Source organism: Orcinus orca, chromosome 16 (assembly GCF_937001465.1).
Source record: "Orcinus orca chromosome 16, mOrcOrc1.1, whole genome shotgun sequence".
NCBI classification, from domain to species: domain Eukaryota; kingdom Metazoa; phylum Chordata; class Mammalia; order Artiodactyla; family Delphinidae; genus Orcinus; species Orcinus orca.
The window spans coordinates 49,432,230-49,452,258 of record NC_064574.1 but is presented as its reverse complement, the minus strand read 5'-3'; the positions used below and the strand labels follow the sequence as shown (position 1 = coordinate 49,452,258).

At 61.3% G+C, this 20,029-nt stretch overlaps 2 protein-coding genes across 3 annotated transcripts; one reads left to right on the top strand and one right to left on the bottom strand.

Moving 5' to 3' along the window:
* The first annotated feature begins 605 nt into the window (after positions 1–605).
* Positions 606–16,518, top strand: RHBDF1 (rhomboid 5 homolog 1). Of its 2 annotated transcripts, XM_004270391.3 has the most exons (18): positions 606–735; positions 9,084–9,224; positions 9,294–9,424; positions 10,374–10,587; positions 11,025–11,234; positions 11,308–11,430; positions 11,503–11,660; positions 12,162–12,419; positions 12,520–12,631; positions 12,744–12,818; positions 12,899–13,060; positions 14,123–14,223; positions 14,384–14,447; positions 14,833–14,927; positions 15,143–15,218; positions 15,291–15,391; positions 15,499–15,652; positions 15,856–16,518. In XM_004270391.3, exons 2-18 carry the CDS (start codon positions 9,108–9,110, stop codon positions 16,273–16,275), a joined length of 2,571 nt encoding a protein of 856 aa, XP_004270439.1. In that variant the 5' UTR covers positions 606–735; positions 9,084–9,107; the 3' UTR covers positions 16,276–16,518. The 2 variants fall into 2 exon arrangements, with proteins under 2 accessions (XP_004270439.1, XP_033285246.1); XM_033429355.2 differs by lacking the exon at positions 606–735 and having other exon boundaries at positions 9,084–9,424.
* Positions 16,519–17,135: 617 nt separating this feature from the next.
* Positions 17,136–19,973, bottom strand: SNRNP25 (small nuclear ribonucleoprotein U11/U12 subunit 25). The gene is made up of 5 exons (XM_004270482.4): positions 19,744–19,973; positions 18,877–18,967; positions 18,546–18,651; positions 17,858–17,932; positions 17,136–17,407 (listed from the first exon to the last, which is right to left on the bottom strand). Exons 1-5 carry the CDS (start codon positions 19,783–19,785, stop codon positions 17,350–17,352), a joined length of 372 nt encoding a protein of 123 aa, XP_004270530.3. The 5' UTR covers positions 19,786–19,973; the 3' UTR covers positions 17,136–17,349.
* Between the last annotated feature and the right edge of the window lie 56 nt (positions 19,974–20,029).

The following is a 20,029-nucleotide window of genomic DNA, read 5'->3' as shown; positions in this document are numbered from 1 at the left end:
TCCTGCCTTTGGTGCGGGTGCGACTGAGTGTGCATCAGTGGTTGTGTGCACGTGTGTAAATGGGTGAGAGTGAGCATGGAGGTGTTACAGTGTGTATATGCAGAGGTGTGTGTATGTGAGTCTGTGTAAACAGGTGTGGGTAAAGGAACACGTGGGCGAGCATGAGTGTGAGTGCGTACAGAGCGTGTGTGTTTAAGTGCATGAACGCAGGGGCATGTGTGTGCGAGTGAGGCTCCCGTGCGGCTTAGGGTGAGAGACTGGGCAGCGCGGCCTTCGGAGGAGGCTGGCGGTTCGGTTTACGGTAGATCCAGGGCCGCCTGCCCCCTCCCCCTCCGCACAGCGCCCCCCGCCCACTTCTCAAGCACAAGTCAAAGCAGAATAAGGTCAGGACTCACTCGGAGTCCGGGAGCGGCTGACGCTGACCATCAGGTTCGGTCCAGCTGGGCCACCAGGTCCTCCCTCCCCGACCAAGGCGCTTTCGACCCCCCAGCCGCAGGTGTCCCCGCCGCCCTCCCGGAGGAGGTGACTCGGGCCGGGCGGGCCGCGCGCATTCCTGAGCCTTGAGTCAGCGCGGCCGCCCCCTCCCGCCGGGCCCGCCCCCGGCGCGCACGCCCCTCGCTCCATGGCATTCCCGGGCGGGCGGGCGGGGACTCGGCGCGGGTGCCCTCGGGCCGGCGGCGGCAGCCCCTCCCCGAAGCCCTCAGGACCCCCGAGGCCCCGGTGCCGGCGGCGGCGGTGAGTGAGCGCGCGGGGCTGGGGGCGCGGGGCGCGGGCCGGGTGGGTTCCGGGGCTGCGTCCGCCGCGCGCGGGGCCCGTCCCCACCCCTCCACGGCCGAAGCCGCTCGGAGCGGCCGGAGTCTGGCTGCGTCCCGGCTTCGGGCGACTCTCCGCCCGAGGCGGCCGGACTTTCCTTCCCGGAGTTTCCCGAGCCGCCCGAGGAGGCGGCCCAGCCCCGGATTCCTAACCCGGCGCGCCGCAAAAATAGCCCGTGGCCGGATTAGCGCGTCCCGGCGGCCTGACCCGGCCGGACATCTCGGCTCCATCCCCCGCCCGACAGCTGAGGGTACCGGGAGCGGGAGGGCTCGGAGTCCGGGGGTGTCCCCAGGCGCCTCTGAGCTGTACCCTCCCCCCCTTACGCTTTCCTTCCCGGCCACCACCAGTGGGTGGTGTCTCCAAGTCGAAACTCCAGCTCAGAGGGTGGGACTTCTCCGGATCATCCCTGTCCCAGCCGTGTTCCCTGGGGATGGGAATAATTTCAGCAATAATAGCAGTAGCTGTGGAACTGGAGGGGGGGCGGTGGGCGGTGCGAGGAGGGAGTGACCCCACCTTCCGCTTCACAACCCAATCTCCCCGGCTCTAAACACTGGAGGCTGCCGGGCACTTTCCCTACCCTGTGCTCAGTGGCCAAGAGGAGCAGGCCAGGGCTGAGCCTGTGGCCACCACACGGTGCCTCAAAGCAGGCCTGCTCTTGGCTGGGGAGATTGCTGGACCCCAGGTGCTCAGGGCACTGGGGGAGGGCCTGGCTGTCTGCCCTGCTGGGGGCACGTCTGTGGGGCTGGGGGGGGAATGGGCAGGGGAGCCAGACGGTCCTGAGCAGAGTTCCTTCTTCTGTGTGTGCAGTTTGGGGTGGTGCGTCTGTGTGTCTCTCTGGGTGGGCGAGGTCTGCGTCTGGAGGCCCTAGCCCTGTGCTGGGAAAGGCCCCCCCCCCCCACCTGGGGACTTCCTGGCAGAGAAGATTCAAGGATGAAACTGGCTTTTCAGGTTTGGCCCAGCCAGATGCTGGGTTCTCCCCACCCCTGTGGAGCCAGCCCTAGCCCCCTTAGCCCCCACCCAGAGGCTGGGAGGAAGCTCGGCCACCCAGCAGATGGCGGGGGCCCAAGGGGTCCCTGAGGCTGAGCCCCCTGCAACCAGGGGTTATTCTGGGTCCTTTTCCTTGAGAAAAGCAGGGGCTACTAGTGGGGCATAAGAGTTGAGTGGCCCTGGATGGTATGTGCCAGGCCCCAGGCTGCTTCCCAAACCCTCCAAGCAATCTCTGCCCATTGCACAGGGAGCTGACTGAGAGCACCAGAGCTGGAGCACTGCAGTGACAGCATCCCCCGTCCAGCGTTAGTGGGCCGGCCGGCAAACCACTGCCCTTGGGAGCTCCAATTCTAGGGGAGCCCTTGGTTCAGAGGGAGTCACCCAGGCCTCGCCTGCCTTCCTGGGCCCACCCTCAGGGCCTCTGGACTCAAGCTGCTGCTCAGGGCACCTCCTGTAGCTCCTCTCCCCAGATGTGAGGGGCTCCCCCCGCCCGCACCTCCCCAGCTCCAGTCCCTCCATGTCATCGGTGTCTGTGGCAGGATCGACTTTCAGCCCAAGGATCAGATTCCTTAGCTTCTGCCTGTTTTCTGGGTTAGGTGTGTTTGAGGGTGACTCCTTCCTCCCTGAACTGAGATGCTCTGGGTGGAGGCGGGGTGGAGTGGTGGCCCAGAGGGGCCTGTTAGCCCTCCCCAGCCTGAGGAGCCCAGATGGTCTGCCCCTCCCCTGGGGGGCTGTGGCCACCTCCCCAGCTCCTGGGCAGACATGGCCCCAGGCTTTGAACCCCCCTGGAGGCTTGGTGACCACAGGTGGTGACTGGCCTCTCTGAGCCTCAGTTTCCTGATCTGTAAGATGGACACAGAGGACTCCTGCAGGGGTGGTGACAGGTCAGTGGGGCTAGCCAGAATCAGGTTTGAGGCAGGTGTGCCAGGCTTCTGCTGACTGAAGCCATTTCTGCTCCGATAATCGACTTCAGGGGCTTGGTGTCCCCTCCCGCGGCCTTACAGATACTATCCAGCAGCTGACGTGTCCTGAGAAGGGTTGCTAAGCCAGAGGGTATGTGGGCACCGGGAGCTCGTGTGGGGGTGGGGGTTGGTCAGGGGCACTTGTGGGGCCTCTGACTGGTGACTAGGCTGCTCATCTGCCTTCTGTCCAGGCCTGTTGCTGGGATGTGGGTCTTTTCACTGTGTAGCTTGAGACAGGCTTGCACCTAACTCCCGAGGTCCAGCTAGATCCCAGATTGTCCCACCCAGAAGCTATAGCTGAGCCCCTGCCCTACCCCACTGTGGCACGGACGGGTCCTCTGACCTTTCTGAGCCTGGGGCACCCCGACCCCAGGGTGCGTCCACCCTGCCAGACCCAGCCGGGTCGTAGGCTTTAATTCTGGTGGCCAGTGACCCTCTGGGTCATAGTCTGCTGAGGCTTTGGGCAGCGCCCAGTCCACAGGGCCAGTGCTCCCTTTCCTGCACCACCCTCCCAGGGCAGTTACCTTCAGGGCCTCCTGTGCAGAGAACCTCCTGTGGTTCTGTTGTTGGATCCCTGCATTCCTATCATCTGGGGTGACAGCTGGTGATGGGCGCCTTGGGGGGGCAGGGATCCGATGTGTCCTCCTGGGGACAGCACGGGGCACCCAGCAAGCCATTGGCCAGGTGTCAGGTCTGCCCTGCTCCCTTCTGAACCTCATATCTTCCACAGGAAAGTGGAGGGGTCTCTGGGAGGGGTGAGGGCCTGGCCAGGATCATTCCCGACAAGATGCCGGTTACTGATGGTGAGGTCAAGAGGCACAGAGCAGCCAGCTCACTTTCGCTTTGCCACATGGTAGCACATAGTAGAGGACTGAATTCTAGGCTGCCAGACAGCTGGTGATTCCCCCCTCCCAAGGGAGACCTGGGGCTGGGCATCAGACTAGGGGTCAGACAGGACACTGAGGGTCAGAGGTCAGGGTTCACGTGGGGAGGTCAGAGGAGCTGGCGCATCCTGGGACCATGCTCAGGTGAGCTGGGCACACGTCTGGGCAGGTGTCCTGGGGTGGGCCCAACTGCTCCAACTGACATGGGTGGCCAGTGGTCCCCTGGGCAGGGTAGGCCCCAGGCTTGGTGGGTCTGGTCCTGGGGCCGGGCCACTTGCTTGACCTCCAGCTGCCCTTGGTCTGTGTTGTCCCTCAAGTGTGTGGGGCAGGCCTAAGTGCAGAAATAGAGGGTCCAGCTTAACCCCGGCCACAGCCTGTCCAGGCCTGGGTGGGCCAGAACTTCTCCCCGGTCTCCTCCTGCCTCTTGGCTACACCTTCCCAAACTGGGCCTCCCCAAAGGGTGTGGCCTGGGTCCTCCCACGCCTTGTGCTCTGATTGAACGCGCTCCCAGGCCCTCCTTGGGGAGCTCCCCACAGCCGGCAGGCATCACCAGCCTGCTCGTTTGTTTGTTTGTTTCTTTTTAGTTGAAGTATAGATGACTTACAATATTATATTCGTTTTAGGTCCAGCCTGTTTTTTTTTTGATTCAGCTGCTGCTTCTCGAGCACGTACTGTGTGCCCAGCACTGCTGTGGCCCCTGATTTTCAGAGGGGAAAATTCAGGCTATCTCAGGGTTGCAGGTGGTAGAGGGGAGCTGGGTCAGTGCACAGTGTCTCAGGCCAGGCTCCCCGACACCGGCCTGCCTGCACTGGCGCCTGCTTCTGGACCCCCCTGGACCCCTGCCCAGGGTCCCCCATCATCCCCAGAGCAGGCATGGCTGCTTCTCAGGGCTGCCCCACAGCCCTCCACCCTGCTGGCTGCAGCGGCTCCCCCTCCCCTCGCTCCCGCTTAAAGCAGCCCTGGTGGTCCCGGTACCCTGCGGGCCCTCCCTCTGCATCCCCTCCAGCCTCACCCCACACTCCTGAGCTGCTCAGAGCTCCGTCCTCACAGTTAGCTTTTGCTTCGTCAGCCTCCCCACTGCGCTTCTAGTTGCCTGTTTGGGTGTCTCCTGGTGGGTCTGGGCCCCGGGTGGGCAGCCACGAATGTCACCAGAGTGACTCAGACGGCAGGCAGGCCCTCCCTGGGCTGTGGTCTCTCCCTGCACTGAGGGGCAGCAGAGCAGAGATGCTGTTGGGATTCCCTCTCAGGGACCGTCTAGGAACAAGAGCCCACTGTGCGCCTGGGGGAGACCCAGACACTGAGCCACTGTCTCCTCTGGGCGGGCGCTGTGCCCCTTCCCAGCCCAGACTCTTTGTCCGGTCTGGACCCGACCCTCCCCCACACCCTCAGGGTCCACTGTGGAGCCACCCCCGACCCTGCTTGTGAATCCCACCCCCTTGATGCCCAGATTGCCGCAGGGGCGCTGGGGGATTGGGCACACAGGGGTGGGTCAGGCCAGGAACCCATAGCACTGAGGGCAGGGAGCTGTGGGGGTTATGGGGCACCCTCCAGCCTCTGCCCCAGACACAGGAGGGATCTGGTGGGGTGAGGGCCACCGGGAGGTCTGTATGTCCAGGCAGGGAGCTGGTGCCTCCCTCGTGAGGTGAGCGGCTCCTGTGTCTGGTGGGCCCAGGCCAGCGGGGGTTGGGGGGGCATCTGGCTCCTGTGTGTGCTCACCACCCGATTCCCACCTCCTCGCTTGTGCTGTTTCTGTTCCCACCGGTCATGTGGTAGCTCCTCCTCCCAGAGCCAAGTGAAGGGGCATCTTTGGGAATTTGCCGTCACCCCACTTCATGGGGACTGGCCCCTGCTAGCTCGTGCTCTGAAATGACAGTGATCATTCAGCAGTGGCTCTGGAGCAGCCCTGTCCTAGGCACTGTGGACCCGGCATGACAGGACCGGACCGCACACACGTGGGTGTGCTCCCGACTGTGCCAAGGGAATCCAGGGCCTGTCAGGGAGGGGCCGCCTGACTGAGGCGGGGGATCCTTGAACACGTGGGCAGAATGCGTGTACTGGGAGAGCCAGGTGTGAGGAGAGGCTGTGGGAGCACAGTGGGAGGCAGGGAGGGTCGCAAGTGTGTGTGTGGCGCTGAGCCAGTCAGCTGGCAACGGTTCCGGCACTCCTGAGTGGAGAACCAGCTTCTGTCACCTAGAGGTGCTGGGCGTGCGCAGGCTCCTGTAGGGGCTCGTCCCTGGCACCCAGTCTGCCGGGTACCAGCAGAGATCCCAGGTCCACACTTGGCCTCTCTAGACCTCACAATAGCTTTACCAGGAGCGTGTGAAACTCTGTGAGGCATGGGGTGGTCGGGTGCCAGGGGCAGACTTAAGGTACCATAGCCTCCCCCATCTGAAATGCTAAGGGGGTCCCCATCCTGTCTGGCCCCTTCCCGACAAGGCCCCATGGGCACAGCACCATCTGAGGAGTCCGATCGCCCGGATCTCCACCTGGCAGGCCCGGCCCGCCGTGGCTCAGAGGGTGCACCCAGGGTGCTGTCCCAGCCCTGCAGGTTCTGGACGCGCCTCTCAGCACCTTCTGCCTTCTCGATAAGCCTAACACTGTCTGAGGTTCCACCATTAGTGCTTGAGACCTGGAGCTGTCCTGCCCAGTCATTTCCTTACCAGCAGGGAGAGCTTACAATCACCTTGGTCTGTGAAGGGAGGGCTGGCTGATGACGAGGAAGACGCTGCCCTCCCAGGATGCTGACCTGTGGCCTGGTCAGCCACAGCCGTGCAGGGCTGGGCTGGGTTGTGGTGCGAGTTGGATGCCGAGTGCTGGTCCCAGAGGGACCCAGTTCTCAGTCAGGATGCCCTCATGTCAGACGCTGCCTCCATCCCCTCCAGGGACCCTCCATCTGACCGCAGCTTGTGGGGCTCAGTGTTGGCGGGGCCAGGAAGGGATTCCCAGGGATGTGGGAACAAATGCTGCCCTCAGCCCTTTTCCTGAGACCAGAGCAGGTGAGGGCAGGGGAGAGAGGCTTGGCCCTGGGAGCTATGTTGTGATGGCAAGACTCCTGGAACGTGAGGGATGGGCCAAGAGTCAGAAGGCATCCCCGGACTGCCTCCCTCCAGGCCTGTTCCTGGTTGGGGTAGGGCCAGTGGGAACCGTGATTAGTGTTCAGGCTCAGCCCCATTTGGTACAGGGCCAGTAGGCGCTGCCAGCTGCATCCTGGCCTGGTCTCCAGTCAATATAGGGTCAGTAGGACCTGTGTGCTGGGTCCCGGGCTGGTCCCCGATTGTCATAGGGCCAATAGAAGCTGTGAGTGTTGTCCTGGGCCTATCCCTGGGTGGCAGAGGGCCGCTAGGAGCTGGGAGCAGCATCCTGGGCTTTCCGTGTTTTGAGAGCAGCACAGCAGTGTTCTGTGCCATCCCGCGTCTGTGTCATGGGGCCGGGGGTGGGGGGTGGGGCGGGGCGGGATGAGCAACATCCTTGGCCGTTCCCAGGTCCATAGAGAGCTGGGGGTGGTGGTGGCTCTGAGCAGGGTTCTGGACCCCTGGACCTTCCCTGATCTGTAAAGGGCCAGTAGCAACTGTGTCCTTAGTTGTGCCGCCTGAATATGTGGCCTTGGGCAAGACAAGCCTCTCTTTCTAGGCCTCAGTTTCCCTGTTTGTAAAGTATTTTCTCTGTATCTCTCCAGGCAGTTGAGAGGGAGGCTCCGAAGTAGAAGCTGTTTCTAGCGGCCTCAGTGGATGGGTCACAGACCCCGCAGGTCGGAATCTTCAGGGTCTGGAGCTCTGAGAGGCTGAGGAATTTTGGAGTCTCCACCACGCCCCTGCTATCCTTGCCCCCGTAGTTCTAGGAACCCTTCTGGTCTTGGATATCCTGTTTCCAGGCCCTGTGATCCTTCTCTGGGGCCAGGGAAGCAGATACGCCCTGAAACTGCCATTTCGTAAAGGGAGAATTAAGTGCCAAGGAGCCATGCTTATGTGGCCACTGCCTCCCGGTCACATGGCCAGGCTGGGGTGGCCCAAATCAAGCCCTGGCCTCTCTGCTCTGGGTCCTGGGCCCTCCCCCTGTGCCCAGGTAATGTGGGACAGGGGTCTCAGATGCTTAAGGTGGCACAGAGCAAGGCGTCTCGGAGCACTGTGGGGCTTTGCTGCTGTTTCTGGGCCTGTGGCGTCCCCTTGTGGTCACAGCGGCCTTTTCACCAGGTGGTTTCCAGGAGGTCCCTTGGCTATAGGAGCCCTTGGCCCCTGGGAAGCCAGGTGGTCCCTCTTCTGAGAGATGGAGGGACCATGCACCCTGTCGTGGGCATAGTGAGCCCTCTGTCTCTGGAGCAGCTGTCATGGTGGTTAAGAAGCTGAGGTCTGTGTCCAATAGGCTTGAGATTTGCCCCGTGTACAGACCAGGCCAGCCCCTAGGCTTGCCTCTGCCCTCGTGCTTATTCATACCTCTGCACTGGCCATTCCCAGTGTGGGGAACACCCTGCCACCTAACCTTGCTCACTAGATCAACTCGAAAGCCTTTGCTCAGACGTCACCGCACAGAGAGGCATCGCTCCTCTGACGACTGTAATGTGCTGGTTTTTGCTTTATCTTTTAATTAACTTTTAAAAAAATTTTACTTACTTTTGGCTGCGTTGGGTCTTCATTGCTGCACGCGGGCTGTCTCTGGTTGCAGAGAGCAGGGGCTACTCTTCGTTGTGCGCGGGCCTCTCATTGCGGTGGCTTCTCTCATTGCGGAGCATGGGCTCTAGGTGTGCGGGCTTCCGTAGTTGTGGCACGCAGGCTCAGTAGTTGTGGTGCACGGGCTTAGTTGCTCTGTGGCATGTGGGATCTTCCTGGACCAGGGATCGAACCCATGTCCCCTGCATTGGCAGGCGGATTCTTAACCACTGCGCCACCAGGAAAGTCCTAATGTGCTGTTTTATCCCTGTCACACGTTGCAGCCTTTAGCACAGTGTATCTACATGTGAGCTTATTGTTTGTCTGGACTCTAAGCTTGAGGAGCGCAGGGATTTTGTCTGTTTCGGTTTCCCTGCTTCTCCACCAACATGTCCCAAGCACCTAGGAGTGGCTCATAGTAGGTCCTCAGCTATTCATCACATGAATGCGTGTTGTTTGAGGACCTAGTGTGTGCCTAGCCATGTCTTTCGGGACGACAGAGGCAGGAACCAAGCGCGTGGGTGCTGAGCCCATGCTGGGACTCTGGCAGCGGAGCCGTGCCCACGCCTGTTGGGCTGTCCCTGCTTCTCCCTCCTCCTGTGTCTGGGCCCCGTGGACCCTCAGAGATCTGCCAGTGCTGTTTTTTGGCTGCGCCATGCAGCTTGCAGCATCTTAGTTCCCCGACCAGGGATTGAACCCGGGCCCCCGGCAGTGAAAGTGTGGAGTCCTAACCACTGGGATGCCAGGGAAGTGCGTGTCAGCGCTGTTATTGAATAACACACCACGCCCCCTAGGCCCCCCTAGCTCTGCCTGGAACCATGGGTGAGGCCCGCAGGGACAGCACCAGCAGCCTGCAGCGCAAGAAGCCGCCGTGGCTGAAGCTGGATATCCCGGCTGTGGTGCCCCCGGCAGCAGAGGAGTCCAGCTTCCTGCAGGTAGGCCCTGGCCAGCGGGGGCTGCAGGTGCAGCCCATCCAGCCGCCTCACTGGGTCCCCGTTGCCCAGCCCCTGAGACGCCAGGCGTTCCTGCGGAGTGTGAGCATGCCGGCCGAGCCCACCCGCGTCCCCTCACCCCACCAGGAGCCCCGGCGGCCGGCGCTGCAGCGCCAGATGTCCATCACACAGACCATCCGCAGGTACTTCGCTGTCCCGGCTGCTCCGCGGCGGGTTGGGGGCTGGGCCGGTGGGACAGAAGCAGGCATACAGGGTCCCCTTCGGGCACTGGGGCTGGAAGTGGGGCAAGGGCTTTCTCCTCCATCCCGTCCCCTCATCACCCTGTCCTCCTCCTGCTCTGGGGACTGACTGCTGTCACCTACTGCCTTTCTCTGCTCCCCCCAGAACTTGCTCTCTCCTCTCTCTCTCACCCGCCCCCCCCACCCAATGCTCTGGTTCCCCCTGAACAGCCGACAGGTGCGCTTTGGGCGTGTCCACACTCTGCCCCTGTTGGGTGCCCCTGCTGCCCGCAGGGCCCTCACACAGCGCTCGTCTCTCTCTTGGTCCCTGCTCAGGTACCTTGGGCAGGGCATGAGTGTGTTGGCGTCAGCTGGCGTGTGCATGGCTTGTGACCTCTCGGGAGCTGCCAGCGTGGTTGGTGTTCCCCGGGGGCTCCTGACGGCAGGTGCTGGCAGTGTTTTTGCTTGCATGTCCAAGGACTATGGGCAGCCTGCCTGGGTGTGCGGCGCCCCCTGCCTGACTTCTGTGGTGTCCAAGGTCAAGCTGCTGCCCAGGGCCACGCTTTCTCTGGCTGAGCTAAGGGCTGAACTCTGACCTCTGTCTCCAGACTCAGTGTCTCCCCACAAATGCCCGTCTCAGGGATGGAGTGAGGGCCTGTGTGAAATACTCACCTATTTCACCAAGGCCTGCCATCTCTGGTGCTGGTGGCAGCTTGGAGCTGGCTAATTGTTTAGCGGGTGGCCAGGGCCGAAACCCACCTATCCTCTTAATCAGACCCAGCCCACCTGGACCCCAGACCCTGGAATGTCCGGAGGCTTGGGGCGGGCATGCTGCCCAGGTGGAGTGCCTCTGAGGCCCCTGCTGGGGAGAGGGGACAGCTGGCCTCCCCTTGCTGAGTCCCTCCCCTGGCAGGGGCACTGCTGACTGGTTTGGAGTGAGCAAGGACAGTGACAGCACCCAGAAGTGGCAGCGCAAGAGCATCCGTCACTGCAGCCAGCGCTACGGGAAGCTGAAGCCCCAGGTCATCCGGGAGCTAGACCTGCCCAGCCAGGACAACGTGTCGCTGACCAGCACTGAGACGCCCCCTCCTCTGTACGTGGGGCCATGCCAGCTGGGCATGCAGAAGGTATGCCCTCCCGCTGCTGCCTGCCACAGTTCCCTCACTCTGCTGCCCTGAGCTGGGGCTGGGGACACAGCCAGTCTAAGCACAGAGGTTGCTTGGAGCTCACGGTCTGGGCAGGTGGTCGGATGGTCCCGTAAAGGCACCTAAGATACTCTCTGGGAAGCGGTGCTTGGGGGAGAGGACAAGTCCTGGGATTGTACCACAGGCCAGCCTCTGGGTGGGAGAGCATCCCAGGATGAACAGCAGCGTAAAGGAAATACAGGCGGAGAACGGGACCCCTCTGGTGCAGTGGGGTGGGGTGGTACCCACTCAGCTGTCCAGGGAGCCTCTGGGGAGCAGGACGAGCAGCAGCTGTGTTCTCCATGGCGGGGCCGGGTGGGGGAGGAGCCCCCTTGGCTATGACCCAGCCCCCGACTCCTGCATCTCCTCCCCTCCTCCAGATCATAGACCCCCTGGCCCGGGGCCGGGCCTTCCGCTTGGCGGATGATGCCGCCGATGGCCTGAGTGCCCCGCACACGCCGGTCACGCCGGGTGCCGCCTCCCTCTGCTCCTTCTCCAGCTCCCGTTCGGGTTTCAACCGGCTCCCGCGGCGGCGCAAGCGCGAGTCGGTGGCCAAGATGAGCTTCCGGGCAGCCGCTGCGCTGGTGAAGGTGGGTGCAGGGGCCGGGGTGGGGGCGGGGGCTGAGCCAGTACCACGCTGCGTCCTCACCCCCTCGCTGGCAGGGCCGCTCGGTTAGGGATGGCACACTGCGCCGGGTCCAGCGCCGAAGCTTCACTCCTGCCAGCTTCCTGGAGGAGGACACGGCTGACTTCCCCGACGAGCTGGACACATCCTTCTTTGCCCGGGTAAGAGCCTGGCACCATCACCCATGACCCCTGTGCCTATGCTTCCCACACTGACCACGCGTGTTTGCTCAGGAAGGTGTCCTCCACGAGGAGCTGTCCACATACCCAGATGAGGTGTTCGAGTCCCCATCGGAGGCAGCGCTTAAGGACTGGGAGAGAGCCCCAGAGCAGGCGGACCTCACGGGTGGGGCCCTGGACCGCAGCGAGCTGGAGCGCAGCCACCTGATGTTGTGAGTGCTTCCTGGCGGGCTCCGAGGGGGCCGGGGGGCAGGTCCTGCGGCTCTCAGGAGCAGCTGGCCCCAAAGGCACGACCCTAGAGGGCCCCGGGAGGAGGTCATCTTGTGGACTGGGAGCCCAGCTTGGCAACTGTGTTTGGGAGACCCAGGGGTGGGCACCATTCGAGTCTGGACTGCCCACACCTGGAAGAGGATCTCAGTCCCAGAGCCCACAGGCTGGAGAGAATCTCGGGGGAAGGAGGAGGTGACGTAGTTAACACTCGCAGATTAGCCAGGGACCCTCATGTAGGTCCGAACCCACCTCCCTGCCATGCCAGGAGCAGCTGGGGATCATGCTTTTACCGGTGAGGTGTGGGCTGACATCAGCCTGTCACACAGTGTCTTCACCGCTAGTTGGGAGCAAGACAGACACGGAGTGTCGCCCATGTCCCGCCGGGGATGGACTGCGGCAGGTGGGAGGTCTGGGGCTGGGAGTGACGGCACCCCTTCCCCCAGGCCCCTGGAACGTGGCTGGCGCAAGCAGAAGGAGGGCGGTGCAGCGGCCCCGCAGCCCAAGGTGCGGCTGCGGCAGGAGGTGGTGAGCGCCGCGGGTCAGCGGCGGGGCCAGCGCATCGCGATGCCGGTGCGCAAGTTCTTCGCCAGGGAGAAGCGGCCGTATGGGCTGGGCATGGTGGGCCGGCTAACCAACCGCACTTACCGCAAGCGAATCGACAGCTATGTCAAACGCCAGATTGAGGACATGGACGACCACAGGTAGGCGTGGAGGGGACGCGGCTTCGGGAAGGCAAGGCTCCAGGTGGGCGTGGAGGCTCCGGGTTGGGGATGCCGCCTCTGCTGACGCTTTGCCCCGCAGGCCCTTCTTCACCTACTGGCTCACCTTTGTGCACTCGCTCGTCACCATTCTAGCCGTTTGCATCTATGGCGTGGCGCCCGTAGGCTTCTCACAGCACGAGACCGTAGACTCGGTGAGCCTCAGCGCCTTCCCTGGCGAGCCCTGGGCTCTGGGCTCCCTCCCACCCATTCTGGGAGGAGAGGGCTCGGCTGAGCTCCGTCTGATCTTTCTCCCCAAACTTCCAGGTGCTGCGCAACCGAGGGGTCTATGAGAATGTCAAGTACGTTCAGCAGGAGAACTTCTGGATCGGGCCCAGCTCGGTGAGGGTGGGGCCTGGGGGGGGCGGGGCCCCTGGGCTGGCCGAGGGCCCGGCCGCAGCTGCACATCCTCTTTCCTGCAGGAGGCTCTCATTCACCTGGGTGCCAAGTTCTCGCCCTGCATGCGCCAGGATCCGCAGGTGCATAGTTTCATCCACGCTGCGCGCGAACGTGAGAAGCATTCGGCCTGCTGTGTGCGCAACGACCGGTCTGGCTGCGTGCAGACCTCAGAAGAGGAGTGCTCGGTGAGTGCCTGCCCGCAGCTCAGCTCGCACCCTTGTCTGCACCTTGTGTTTGTGGTTACCTTGGGACTTCAGAGCCAGCTGGTTATCCTAAACCCCTAGTTCTCAGCACATTATGCCGTCCGTCTGTGCCAGGCCCCTTGCATCACATTTTCCTTTTTTCCCGCACCTCTTCCATCTCATGCCGCTCACCCTGTAGACCCTGTGTCCTTAATTTTTTTTTTTTTATGACCGCGCTGCAAGGCTTGTGGGATCCTAGTTCCCCGGCCAGGGATCGAACCCAGGCCCGGCATTGAAAGCGCCAAGTCCTAACCACTGGACCGCCAGGGAATTACGCATGTGTCCTTAATTTGGGTGTGCTCTTCCCACACGTGTCCATCTTGTTTTTTGTGCACGTGTCTTAAGTTTCTATAAATGGTATTGCCTTTTCCCACTAAATTAAAAAAAAATTTTTTTTTGAATACTTTTTTGGCTGCATCGGGTCTTATTTGCGGCAGGCGGGATCTTTGTTGCGGCGAGTGGGCTTCTCTCTAGTTGTGGCATGTGGGTTTTTTCTCTTCTCCAGTTGTGGTGCGCGGGCTCCAGAATGCGTGGGCTCTGTAGTTTGTGGCACGCGGGCTCTCATTGAGGAGCACGAGCTCAGTAGTTGTGGCGCAAGGGCTCAGTTGCCCCGCGGCATGTGGGATCCCAGTTCCCCGACCAGGGATCGAACCCGTGTCCCCTGCATTGGAAGGCAGATTCATTACCACTGGACCACCAGGGAAGTCCCTGAATTTTAAAAACTTTATCCACGTTTTTATCATCTTATTTGGAGGTGCCGTAGTTTGTACCAGTTCTCTGATTCTGGACACTGGTGGTTTCTATTTTTAAGCTAATAGGAACTATGCTGTTGAATTCCTTATAACCATCTCCCAACACGCGAGCAATTTCCAGAGTTTAAGTTCAGAGCGGTGGGGGTGTAGAGCCAGAGGGAGGAGCTCAGAATCAGTGCTTCTGATTCCTCCCGTCTGGGAACTGTACCGGGACGTGGGCTCTGACCAGGGCTGAGCCCGTGTCCTCCCACAGTCCACGCTGGCAGTGTGGGTGAAGTGGCCCTTCCATCCCAGCGCCCCAGACCTTGCTGGCCACAAGAGGCACTTTGGCTCTGTCTGCCACCAGGACCCCAGGTCAGTCCTGCCGGCCCCTCCCTTACTTTCCTTTGTCCACGTCTCCCTTGGGAGTGCGGGTGGAGAGAGGTACAATGGCTCTCCTTGTTGTCCAGTCGGGCAGGAGGGGGCTAAGCCAAGGGCACAAAGCAAGGACTGACCACATCCTGGGCTCGTGCAGGGTGTGTGATGAGCCTTCCTCCGAGGACCCCCATGAGTGGCCAGATGACATCACCAAGTGGCCGGTGAGCCGGGGTGGAGGGGTTGATTGGGAGTCACCCTTATCGTGTGGGGGAGGAATCCACACCTCATCCATCAGTGATGCCACAGAGGTCCCCGTTGGGGGACCACCCTGTGCTTCCAGATGCTTTGCCCTGGCTGTTAGCCAGCCTGTCCATCCACCACAGCCTACCTCTCTGAGCAGAACCACGTGGAGCCTTGGGAGGTCAAATGACATTATTCCAATTTGACAGATGGTCAAACTGAGGCTTAGGGTGTAGTACCTGCCTGAAGTCAAAGGAAGCCTATTTCCCATCCTAAGAGCCTGTCCATCTTTGCCCCAACCAAGCATAGCGTGGGGCCCAAGATTAGGGGAGACCCTGACCCAACTCACCCCCGTTTGTGACACAGATCTGCACCAAAAACAGCGCTGGGAACTACACCAACCACCCGCACATGGACTGTGTCATCACGGGCCGGCCCTGCTGCATTGGCACCAAGGGCAGGTAGGGCTGCCTGTGTGGGCATGTGCAGCTGGTCCTGGGCACAAAGTGTTGCCCTGGGGCTGTGCCCTCTTCCCCTCCCCAGTCCCAAAATAACTCAAGATACCAAGGGGCATGGGGTGAGGAAAGGGCTAGGCCTATCCAGGGCCAACAAAGGTGGGCAAGTGGGGCTGAAACCTGGGCCTGGAAGCCCTCCCAACCCTGGCCTGACCTTCCAGGTGTGAGATCACCTCCCGGGAGTATTGTGACTTCATGAGGGGCTACTTCCACGAGGAGGCCACACTCTGCTCTCAGGTAGGCCTCCGGGGTGAGGGTCCCTCCCCGTCCCCGCAGCCACGGCGGGTGCTGACAGGCCACTCTGCACAGGTGCACTGCATGGACGACGTGTGTGGGCTGTTGCCCTTCCTCAACCCCGAGGTGCCCGACCAGTTCTACCGCCTGTGGCTGTCCCTGTTCTTGCACGCTGGGCAAGTGACACCATGTGGGCTGAGTGGGGTTGGGTGGAGTGGGTGGTCCCAGGGACCCCAGGAGTAGCTGGTGAGCCTTCCCCGCTGAATGCCCCCCCTCCCCACAGGATCCTGCACTGCCTGGTGTCTGTCTGCTTCCAGATGACTGTCCTGCGGGACCTGGAGAAGCTGGCAGGCTGGCACCGCATAGCCATCATCTACCTGCTGAGTGGCATCACTGGTAACCTGGCCAGTGCCATTTTCCTGCCATACCGGGCAGAGGTAAGGCTGCCCCCAGGGTGGGGCCCTCCTACGTGCACCTGCTGCCCAGCATGAACTGGTTCCACCACAGAGTCGAGTTCCTACAGTGCCCCGCCTGGGAGCAGCTCCACTTGGCTCCTGTCCCGATACACTCTGGGCGGAGGGAGGCGGGACGGGGCGACCCACTCAGGCCCACCGGCTCACAGGCACCCACACGCCCCCAGGTGGGCCCCGCCGGCTCGCAGTTCGGCATCCTGGCCTGCCTCTTCGTGGAGCTCTTCCAGAGCTGGCAGGTCCTGGCGCGGCCCTGGCGTGCCTTCTTCAAGCTGCTGGCTGTGGTGCTCTTCCTGTTCACCTTCGGGCTGCTGCCCTGGATCGACAACTTCGCCCACATCTCGGGCTTCGTCAGCGGCCTCTTCCTCTCCTTTGCCTTCTTGCCCTACATCAGCTTTGGCAAGTTTGACCTGTACCGCAAGCGCTGTCAGATCATCATCTTTCAGGTGGTCTTCCTGGGCCTCCTGGCCGGCCTGGTGGTCCTCTTCTACTTCTACCCTGTGCGCTGTGAGTGGTGCGAGTTCCTCACCTGCATCCCCTTCACTGACAAGTTCTGTGAGAAGTACGAGCTGGACGCTCAGCTCCACTGAGCTGGTGGGGTGCTGGGGCCGTGTGCCCTGTGGGCCGGGGCCAGGCCTCAGGCTCGGGACTCCGCCTGCGAGCCCTGCTCCCCTTGCACAGACCCCTTGTGCCGTGTTCACTGCTGTTGAACCCCTTGTACTTCCGGGCATTTATCACAGTAGTTCCCGAGATTACCTTCTAACTAGCCTCTCGACGACCACCTCATGTGGCCAATAAATGGACCGGGAGCGTTTTAGCTGCCACTAACTTGACCAGAGCTGCCTCCTCCTTTCCGGGTTCTGGCTGGAGGCTGTGGAGGGAGGTCCTTCAGTGCCCAGGCCTCCCACTCGCAAGTCCCCAGAACAGGGAACTCCCCAGAACAGTACGCCTCCCAGGGAAGTCCTCAGCCAAGTGCACACACCCTGTCCCCGTTCTATAGAAGGACTGGTAGGCGGCAAAGGGACAAGGACCTATGAATGCAGTCACACTTCCCCATCCACACTGAGAGATGCCCCACCCCAGCCCTCCCTGCCCAGCTGGCAGCTCCAATTCCAGCCCCGAGCCACCACCCTTTCCAGGAGCTGGTGAAGGCACTGCTGTAGGTGAGCCCTTAGGCTGAAGCTGGAGGCCCTGTCCATGGCTGGGCTCAGACACAGGCCTTTGTTTCCCCACAAGCAGAAACAGAGAGCCAGCCGCTCAGCTTTCACCTTCTCCTCGCTGCAGAGATTACAGGGACAGGTGTGTATGGCTTGGGGAATGGGGTGGCCAAGGGCTCAGGTGCAGCATTCAGACCATGTGACGTGCCTGCACGTTCTCTGCCCTTGCCTCCTCACTGTGAGGGGCAGCGCCAGTCCCGCCTGCCCCCGTACAGTGGCTTGACTTTCCAAACTCAGAAGCAAATAGGTTTATTCTGTACACAGGGTCAGGCCCACAGCCCTGTGGGATCCGCCATGGGATCGGGGTTCACGTTGAGAGTCCAGGTGGGTCCAGCTGTGGTGAGGCTATCTCAACACTCTTCTGGGAAAATGGCACAGTGGCCAAGGCTTCCTCCTCTCGGGGAAAAGCTCGGCCACCAGCACAGAGGGTTTTCCATGTCTGGAGATTCACTTTTGTCTCAGCTTTTTGATGAAGGACACCTCATCCCGATTCCGGATGCCATAACTGAAAGAGAAGTAAAAGCACAGAGCGTCCAATCTACAGAAGGGCACGTTTGTGACTCCTCACCTGAGGCTTGTGCGGGATAACAGAGACCAGGTGGGAAGAGCATGGTGTCCGGGAAGGTGAGCAGGTGGCAAGGGCCATGCACACTCTTAATTCTCTCCTCCTGGTTCTGTGCAGCCCTGAACCGCTGCTGGAGAGGAGCCGCAGGGCCCCTTCCACTGCTTCTCTGTGTCCCGTCCTGGCAGGGAGGCCTCCAGGGAGCTCCTTGCAGGAGGGCCTCAGTCCAAACAGGGACTCTCCTGGTCTCACACATTCCCCAGGAACTGATTTAAGATCCCTCCTTCCCTTACGAGCCTCTGGAGAGGACCCCAGCCGAATGGCAGGGCATGGGGAATCAGAGGGCCACAGACCAGATACTTTCCTGCAGCTCAAGGCATAGCCTGAACTTACTCTCGGAGCTTCCTCTGGTCCTCTGCGAGCTTCTCTCCTGCAGAGGTCAGGTGGTACGTCCTCCACACATAGGACCTGCAAGATGGGAATTCAGTCAACCACGAGCAGGGTGAGCAGGGCAGCTGGGATGCAACTGTGCCTGAGGAGGGCTCAAGGCGCTCAGCTCTGCGGGGCCTGAGGCCACCAGCCTCCTCCTTGGGCTCTTTCCCTGTACCTTGTGTGTACCAGGCCTGAGGCAGGTTCAAGGACGCACTGCTCTCAAAGGGATGCATGGGGTGGCTGGGGGCCAAACCCACGTTGCTAATGAAACGGGTGGCTGTACCAAGACACAGTTAACCGGACACTTGATCCAGAAGGAGACAGAGCTGAGAGCACCCAGGCGAGGAGCTGGCAGCTGCACCATCTGTAACCAGGGAAACCACCTCCAGGCACACCGCAAGTGCCCTAAGGTGTCCTCACGTGAAGATACCCAGCTGCCTGGGTGGGGTGATGTCAGTGAAGAGCAGCTGAGGCAGGGCTCGTGGCACAGAAGCACCTGCCCTGGCCGAGGCTTGGGACAGGGAGCTCGTTGCTCCAGGCCACACTCTGGAGCAGAGCCCAGGTGATGAAAAGGCTCATGTCCAGCAAGAGGTCCTGTGAAGTCCAGCTCCTAGGAAGGGATGCAAGGAGGAGCTGTGGCTGCACTCACCAGCTGATGTGCTGAATGCCCCCTTCGCGCTCCTGCCTGAGCTGCACGTATCTCTGGATGGCCTTCTTCAGGTCCAGGACTGTGGCGTTCTGGACTACAACCACAGCTGCACAGATGGGAGAAGATCCGTGGTGGGAATCCACAGCCACAGCCTCAGATGGCAGGAGAGGAACCCAGAAGCTTCTTCCTGAGGCTCAAGGCTGGGCAGGGGGAGCTTGTAGCTGCCCCAACAACCCTGGGCACGGCCCTGAGTTTCCACTGACCAGCCCTGCTAACATCTTCTCCCGTGAAGGTTCAGACTGCACGGCCTGAGGGGGAGGGCAGCACTTACGCATAACTTCTCCATCCATCTTGCACACTCGGACTGTCATTGCTTGGCCGTATTCTAGTGCTATTTGGGAATTGACCTCTTCCAAAGTAACCTAGAAAAGACCAAGGCTGGAGGTGGGAGCTCTCTTCACCACCCCAAACAACAAAGAAAAACAGCTGACAGTCTTCAAAAAGTGGTGCCACATTTTTGGGAGGTTCTTGCATATATGTTAGGATTTCCCGGTTTTTCAGCACTTTAATCTCATGTCTTATCCACCTTTTCTATGAAGTGGATGGACGCTCGGGAGAAATGGGCAAGGAGAATGAATCGCTTTGAGGAACAGCCCCTGGCTCCTCCGGGCCAGGTGCTGGGTGGGAGGAGGAACACTGGGCCCCACCTTCCGGCCTGAGAGCCCCCGATCATCAGGATCCAGGGCCTCAGGCAAGGCTGGGGCACCAAAAAACGGTAAAAGATAAACATGTCAATACAACCGTTAACACAACAGAAGTTAATTTAAAAATTCCACGATGGGCAAAATAACAAGGACTTTAAAACATGAGTGCCAAAACTCACTGAAGATTGAGGAGAAAGGAAAAACCGGTAACAGTGATCTTTTATTTGAAAATATTATTTTGTTTGCCGTAGGCTTTTGTAAACCAACTTTGCGTTTTAAAAACACGGATGAAAAGTCATGTGTGTTAACTAGTGGGGGTTTTTGGCGCCCCTTTAAATTCCGCGCCAGAGGCCAGAGCCTCGCTCGCCCCCAGGCCGGGCCGGAGCCTAGACCCTCGTTTACGCCCGGAGACGCCATCCCAAGGCCTCTGGCCGCAGCCCCCATCGACACTCCGGGGTCCGTCCGCGCCCCGACGGCCCCCGGCCCGTGCGCACCTGGATCGGAAGGTCGCAGAGCAGCGGGTCCTGCACCACCATGGCCAGACCCTCCTGGAACACGTCCACCGCCTCGGAGTGCGGCAGCGCCTCCTCCTCGTCCTCCTCGTCTTCCTGCGGCTCCCGCCGCGCCGCGGCCCCCGCCTCCTCCAGGCTGCCTAGCCTCCTGCGGAGCGGCCGCGCGACCGTGGTGCGGCACGCATGCGCGGGGACCGCCGCCGCAGACGCTCCCTCGGGGCGTTGAGGGGCGGGGCTACCTCGAGGACCAATGAGAAGTGAGTTACTG